The 8,317-nt window shown below is 38.2% G+C and overlaps 1 protein-coding gene across 2 annotated transcripts in view; it reads left to right on the forward strand.

Annotated features, from left to right (window-relative positions):
* Positions 1–3,115: 3,115 nt before the first annotated feature.
* znf385a (zinc finger protein 385A) overlaps positions 3,116–8,317 on the forward strand; it is a 69,779-nt gene continuing 64,577 nt past the window's right edge. The window contains exon 1 of one of the 2 annotated variants that reach the window (XM_036212709.1): positions 3,116–3,358. In XM_036212709.1, the coding sequence (XP_036068602.1) occupies positions 3,346–3,358 (13 nt within the window). In that variant the 5' untranslated portion in view covers positions 3,116–3,345. The remainder of the gene's footprint in view (positions 3,359–8,317) is intronic. The other variant, XM_024293408.2, reaches the window with a different exon arrangement.

The following is an 8,317-nucleotide window of genomic DNA, read 5'->3' on the forward strand; positions in this document are numbered from 1 at the left end:
TCTCTGTGCTGACATTTAAGACGGCACTGAAATTCCTCACAGCTTTTTCCAATTCTGGCTGATTGCACTCATCCCGGCTTTGAGTTGCTGAAGCAGATGTGGAATCAGGACTCTTATCGGTTATATATATATATATAGATATATATGTTCACGGTAAATAATATAATAGTTTTATATGAAACCTTCTGCTTTTTAGCTGATTATTTTTCTTAATGTTTCTGAAGCTCAAAACTCTCCTGTTTGCCACAATACTTAAATGAGTGTGCTTTATTCCTAACTAAAATTGATTCCAGTCTGCAAAAGAAGAATATTTATCTTTATTCTTGGGTGAACAGAACCATAGCATATCCCTTTAAATTTCTGTATTTTAAAAAAAAGAAAACATGCCATCATGTGATTCCAGTTTTCACTTGTCTTTTGAAATTGTTCGGCTCAGCGTTTAATACAGATTTTTGAAATAATTTGGTGTGTTCCAGATTAGGAAAAAAATGCTTAGCAGCTTAGTCTGCAAGTAAATATTTGAATAAACTTCATTTTTATTTTGCATTTCTACCAAGGTTGCACTCAGATGAGGGTGTGGCAATTGAGTGGAGAAGGACCAGATCGGTCCTCCAGAACAGGCTGGATGTCTATCATCCATCGGCAGCCATCATGAAAAAGGAAGGGGGTTTGATGAGATCACGTCTAGCCAAGATAGGACTTTAAAAATTACCTTTAATTCAAAGACAGTTTGACCTCCCATCAAGTGATCTATATAAGTGCCTTCCAAGGAAAATGAATGAGAACCTTCACTGCATCCAAGTTAAGAGCCAAGCTATGAATCATAGAGAGGAAAAGATGACCAGAAATTACAAATTTCAGAACAAGTTTTTATTGCAAATGCTAAAAATAATTTCCCCATAAAATGAGTTCCCAATTTTTAAAATGGCTTTTGGGTGTTATTCTTTGTAATATTTAGACCAGGGGTCTGCAGCCTGCGGCTCCACAGCCACATGTGGTTCTTTTACCCTTCCATTGTAGCTCTTTGGTTAAATAAACTAATACTAAAACATTTTAGATATCAGATTTTTGTGCGCTGTGTACCACGAAAATCAACTGGAAGTCAGAAAGCACAACCAAAAATAAGACGGATTTTCTATTTATGAACAAAATTAAAGTCACCTTATGGGTTGAGAAAGACAGTGAGGCTCCAAATTAATTTTTTGAGTTGGATTTGTGTGTTTTTGGCAGAGATCTACCATGAATGGTGATTAAACTTATTTTTCTTAAATCACTGACTACATTACACTACCAGCCACATTGGCAGCATTGAACTGATGCTATGTGACACCAGACATCTTTTATTTTGGAAAGAGATCATGTGAACCTCTGTCAAAATCTATAAACTGTTTCATATTTTGAAAAACAAATATATATATATATATATATTCTATATATTTATGTTTATTCATACAAAAGAAGTTAATTTGTATTTTTCATAAGGAAAATAAAAACATAAATTCTTACTAGTTTCTTATTTTTCTAAACGCAATATATAATATATATATATATATATATATATATATATATATATATATATATATATATATATATATNNTTCTGGATCTCTCTTGTACGCATTGTTTTAATGCTAAAACTTGTCGGAAATGTTCACGAATCCCCAGTACTGGACAATTTAGAGCAGTAGGCAAACTTTTTCCAAAATTTGTCAGAAGGGCCACCCCAGAAACAGATGCGTGAAAAGTTTTGTTAATCCACCCCATAAAAGAAAGAAATAACATGGAATCTGGACAAAAACATTCTTCAGTTTTGATTGAAAATGAATATATATATATATATTTAAAATATAATTTTTTTTTGAATTTTTATTTCAAAACTGTGACTTTTTTTCTCATTTAACTGCTAATTGCACCAATCTGTTTATGTCCATCTGGGAAAACCACAAACTTAGAGAAATGCTGCATTCAAGTGGTGTTGAAATGTCTGTCCAACTAAAGAAAACACACATGAATGTCAGAAAAACAAAGCATCTTCCAACATCACATGAACCCAGAAATACAGCAACTTTCTGCACCTAAACAAAGGTGTTTGTAGTGCGCCATCTATGGGTAGACAGCAGAATTACAGACTGTGACAAAAAACACTTTAAAACCTTTGAAGAAAAGTATTTATGTTTTCTTAAACTGAGATTAATCTATTGAGTCAAATATATTACTTGACATTAATTAGGAATATGCTCCTATTTTGCTCTGTTTTTGAACAAACATTCAGATGTTACCAAAGGGCTTCTCAGCCACAGATGTAGCTGACGCCTCTGAAATTATCAGATGTTTCTGTTTTGCATTTCAGTTTCCAGATGCATCTCGGGCTTAGACAAATGATTTCCAGGCAGCCAATCCTAAAATGTCATGAGCTGCATTGAAACATGTCCCCAGTGTGTTTATGACAGTGAGAAACAGGGGCAGCCATGGTCTGCTGTGTGTCTGTAACACGACCCCCTCTGGCTCCTGGGTGTTGAAATGTGCTTACAGCTGTACGCTGCTGTCCTTTTCCCCTTTTAACCTTATTTTTCTGCCGGTGAGGTGCTGAAACGGACTCACTGGAACTGCTTATAATAGAGGGAGCATGTCTGTTTGTCACCGGTCCTTACGGTGATGCAGGAAGAAAGGAGTCCCAGGACAGCATGTCTGAGGTGAGCCGACCATCTCAGCTCTGGACGCTGCTTATTACAGACACTGCAGGGTCGCATTCATGCTTGAACTTCAGCACGTGTGTGTTACTGTAGACAGTCTGCATTTTGTCGCTTGTTCAACATTTTCACAGCTTTCCTGAATTTCAGCTCCACATTGATGCAAACATCAGATTGAAATCTTTTTCTGTCTAACAATTAAAGTGTCACACATAAAGTAAACATTTTTTTAAGCTTGTTTCACTTCTCATGCCATCACCGACATTTGACTCCCTTTTCTATTCCTCTTCGTCGTCTCCCTGTTACAAAAATAAATCCACTCCTCCAAAAGACAACTTTGTTCATTTATTAATGTGGACAAAGATAAGCTTTTGGAATCTCTTGCCCTGTTTTCACACGGAGCTGTCAGGCAGCAGAAGGAGGGAGGAGAGATGCAGAGACGGGAGGGAACTGAGGCGATGTGTGCACAGTTTGATTCCTGCGCTGCTCCTGACATTCTTTAGATGATTGTAACTGTAAGCTTTTCTTTTTTCCCTCCTTCCAATACTGACCAGACAGACCCATGGGAGGAGGGTTTCATAGAGGCTCCGATGCCACCTTGTAAGGTTTGGAGTCGATTCATTCGGTGAAAGAGGGAGCCCTTCAGGTAGAACTAAATGTGGAACACAGGTAAGTCATATTTGAGTTTTCATGTGTGCATTTTATATTACAGGATTGAATTTCTATTAAGATGTTTCAACGTTTTTGATGCATCTATGAACCTTCTCACGGTGTGACACATTTGCATGTTGAAATACACAGTTGTGCAAATTATGTTTGCGTTACAGCACACTTTTTATAAGCTGATTTGTTTAAAAAATCTAATGATAAGCTCATTCTGCAGCAGATATGAGGCTTGTGTTTTTGCTGTCAGCTCAGAAACAGACGACGACCTGAAAACAGAAAGGTTATTTGAGTTTGTTAAATTTCACAAACACAAAGAAAAGCAGCAGCAAAGGTTTTCAAAATGACCTCCCATCCCAGCAGTTGTGCTGCAAACGCGCTATTTGAGTAGAGAAAGACAGCCTGTCCTCTGTAGCTGCTGCAAAAATGTCAGGGGTGTGTGATAGTGTGACAGTCAACATCAACATTCTCCATTTGTGTAGGCAAGTGTTGATTCACAGGATAGACACACCCATCTGTGTGCACACATCTACACATCTTTGCAGACCTGTGCATGGGAAATTTTTGCTAGTAGACCAAAAACAAGTCAGCATGCATGCGATAAAAGAAGCAGTGAATTCAATTTAGAGATTATTTTTATTGTTCTATCACAGCTGATAAAAATATTAACCTCCCTTTTCCATCTGCGTTTTGAAAAACCCACAGTGAGGAGAGCTACAGTTTTATGAGTAATCATTAAATCAGAGCATCCTGACTGATCGATAGTTTACTAAAGGGGAAAGTGAACACAAGAAACACACCGCTGGCCGCATTTCCTGCCCACATTCGCTGCTGATCGATACTCTAAATTTAGTGAGATGATTATCCCTCACTGTTGCAAAATGATATTCCTGTCAGACTTGCAGGCTCAGGCCTGCTCAAGGGGAATGCAGAGGTCCTTGTGTTCAGGCTTAGCTTAGCCGACCTGCATGCTGCACTGGGCCAAACGACCTTTGACCTTCATGGAGAGCCTCTAAATTCACCACCTCGGGGCTAGAAGACATAATAAATGGCTTTGGTGTTCTGGGACTTTCTTTTTTTTCACCATGTTTAAAAGCTTCAGAATTTTTATGAAAATCTCAGGTGAATGTTTGAGAAAAAATATCAATTGACCCTTTAACACCAGTTTATTTTCTTTGATTTACTGTAATTTTTTTAATTGTTAAACCAATCAACATCATTATAGCAGATTTTAAAGGAGAAAAGCGGCGTACTAACTGCTGAAAAGTTACAGATCTCAGGATTATTGAATGCTAAGGTTTACAAATCTTAATTTCATTTTTTATTATTTTTGTTCCCCTCTAGCTTGGTGGAGTATATAGCCAGATTAATCCTCATAACTCTTTTATATTCTCAATAAAAAGATCAATAAATGTTTTTCTGGAAGATTACCAGCCTTAACAACTTAATAACAGTTCTGTTGAATGGCTTAAATGAGGCCTTTTAGATGTAGTCAGACAGGCAATCAATACTCAAACCAGCTGTGTCTCATGCCAGTCGGGTCCTGTAAGTGTTGACACGGCTTCAAGAACAACCTTCTCAGTTTACATTCTGGCATCATTTTACGTTGTGGAACCTTTCCAGGCGGCTTTCTGTGTCCACTGAGGGCTTTTAACTGAGCTGAGACGCTCATCCTGCGTTGACAAGGACATTCCAGCAGAGGGCAGCAACACTACTTACCTTAGTCTGAGTCTACTTTGAATTTAGCATTCAATCTTACGTGAAGAACTGGATAAAATTTTTATTTTGTGATTAATTTTTGTTTTTATGGTATTAGAATCAACACTTTTGAAACTATTTTAGAACTTGTGCTTTGAGATTTAACTGGATTAAATAGATTTATGATTAAGAGAACAGTGTGACATGTCTTCACTTTCATCTACTGTTATACACAATATGAAGAGTGCATTAGAGAGCATCTAAGCACCAAAAACTTAGAAAAAGTGATTACCTTGTGTTTGTTCTGACAAAGCTGGAGATTAAAAAAGCTTAAATCTAAACAAAACTGAGTTATTCATAGTTTTGTTTTTGCTTTATATATTCATAAAGTCAATTTTACTTTTGGTTTATCAATTTTTTTCATAAATGCAAACATGAAGCAAACATTTTTTTTCCCTTTTTGTTTCAAAGTTATGCAAAATTGAGTGATTATTAGAGCATATTTTATATTATTTAGGCTTTTAAGCTTTTCACACTTTTTCAGGCTCAAAGAAATTAAAGAACAACCAGAAACTAAAATATGCTTTTATATAATAGGTGGTTTCACCAATAGGCTATATTTTTAAGTTACAGTGTCAAAAATACTGGACAGAAGAAATTCTGTTTAATCAATTATGACCTTGAGGCTTAATTTTTATTTATTATTTTTTTCTTAACCTTTATTTAATCAGGAAACCCCATTGAGATTAAGAAATCGCTTTTACAAGGGAGTCTTGGTCAAGAGGCGACAAAAACACATGTAAATATAAAGAATATTAAGATTAAACAGTGCTACAATCAGCATGTCACAAGCTCCCACTCCGTTCCATTCCGATGTTTGCAGACAGAACAATCCATTAATGGCTTAATTTCCCCTTTTCTGAACTGGAATCTGGTTCAAAACTGTACAACTGAATAGCTCCATTATTGCTCTGCATTTTTTGTTGCACTGGTAATGTTCAGTTGGGGTTGTGAGGAGCAGTAAGATACCAGGTGAGAGTGTAAACAAACGGATGCTGGACAGTTAGGGCAGCCTTACTCCACATGAACTCCAGCTGCTCTGGAGAAACTATGGCTAGAAAATGACATATTTTGGCTAAAAATGGTATAATCATACTAAAAGAGAACACTTTCAAAATAAAGTGGGACTCTAAGAATTTAGTTCTTTGAAGTAACTAAGTAAGTACCGTATTTTGCGGCTTATACAAAGGTGCGGCTATTCTGTGGATTTTTCTTCCACCACTAGGGGCGCTCTAACCGGAATTAGCATTAAAAAAAAGATAGAAGGAAAAATACTGCAAAGAAGAATAGACTACTTTTTCTTTAGCAGGTAGACCACACGACAAATTATTAATTACCAAATTACCTCACCCCTTCATCATGGAAACCACACGAAAAAGTTAGTATGATGCAAGTTTTACGTCGAAGGCCATCGAGTTTGCTATCTGGACACAAGCTGAGCGTCAATGAATCTATGGTTAGATGGTGGAAGCGGCAGTGGGAAAAGCTCAGGCAATGCCAAAAGTCGAGAAAAGTTTTCAGAGGACATGAAGCAGGTGGGTCTGAACTTGAAAATGTCCTGGAGGACTGGGTGAACATGCAGTTTGGAAAGACATTTACAGTACACAATCGCTCTGTACATGCAGTAAATATCACATGTTTCAACATAGATATCTGCGACTTATGGTCCAGTGCAGCTTGTATCTTTTTTTTTTTTTTTGAGAAATAGAGCAGATGCGGCTCATATACAGGTGCGCTTTATGGTCCAGAAATTATGGTAGCCTATTAACACACAATTTATGTTTAGAAATTCAAAAAGTAAAAAACAAAATCATTAACCACAATACGTCATTTACTTCCTTCCATAGGAGACAAAAGTTCCCACATGATTCTATACCTGAGTGACTATCCTTGATGCTTTCTGTTCTACATTTGTCATCACCTTGCTGCTCATTCAATAAATGTCATATGTCCTTTTTCAGTGGCTTTCATCTTCCCGTGTCCCTTCACTTCCCCCCTCCTGCGCCTTCTTCTTCCTCCCTGTCGATGATACAGGACCTCAGTGCTCCAATTTCACCCTCTCATCATGACATCCATTAAAGTGGCGCTGGGCCCTGGGCCCCCGTTGGCCTGACAGCACATTAGCACTCGCTCCATTGAACGCCAACAAGGGCCGACTAAATTATTGATACCAACACAACTAATGAGGAAACCCTATCTCAACTTTTTTTGCAGACAACCGTGCGCACAAGCCGTTATGGAAGGGCCAGAACATTAAGCCACTGTATGTTAACGATAATTACTGTTCTGGTTGAAAGAGTGAAATTTTCAAAAAGTAATATATTGGATCCACGGTTCATTTCCTGCAGACACGGCGTGTCTTTATGGTTGATTTGAGAACTTACAGGTTCCATTTCTCCTGTTTGTCCTCATGAACTAGCATTTGTTCTACAGTTGTAACTCCATTATTTTGCGCGTTAGGCCTTTTATTGTTGTTTTTTGTGAGTAATAGGAAAGGTTTCTACACCTCCATATGCTGCAGAACACCAGCAGCTTTTTTTTCCCAGAGGATTTTACACAATCTGTAAGAATCTGGGGGGATTTGTGATCTATGTCAGGCAGTGTTTACATACATTAGCTTGGATGTATGCATTGGAGTTGTGGTGCAGAGAGGTATTGGAGACGTCAGCCCACCTCCTTAGTATTCACTCCAACACTGTGTGACTCACAGCCTCAGCCTGAGAGCTTGAGAAGGGTGGTGGAGAGAAAGGACAAGGAGAGGCTCCATAAACATCAGGCAGTGTTTTCTGTAGCCTCAGGCTCACGTGGTTCTGTCTGCATGCAAGCAAGCAAGCAAGCAGGCAAGCCCACCCGAGGGGATTAATTTTTTGACAGCTTTTTAAAGCCATCTCTTAAGCACTCCAGTTTCTCTAGAACACCACGGCTGTGTGATTTTTCAAAATGTCTCTCCCCGGCTATCCTGTCGTTCTTTTTACTAGTGAAAGTCGAGGCAGACTTTAGCGCTGGAACATGACAGCAGACATTATTCGAGCGGTGCTTTGGTGTGGAGGAAGTGGACCATAAAGCAGCTGGCTGTGAAGCTCCCCTTTAATTAGTGACTCTGCAGCCCATCTCCTGCATGTGTCCACATGTCTGTCCTTTTTCCTCGGCACTCCATCCTTCTGGTTGTCTCCTCTCCTCACTCCATCTCGCTTTGTCCCTTTGCCA

Source organism: Oryzias melastigma, linkage group LG7 (genome assembly GCF_002922805.2).
Source record: "Oryzias melastigma strain HK-1 linkage group LG7, ASM292280v2, whole genome shotgun sequence".
In the NCBI taxonomy this organism is placed as follows: domain Eukaryota; kingdom Metazoa; phylum Chordata; class Actinopteri; order Beloniformes; family Adrianichthyidae; genus Oryzias; species Oryzias melastigma.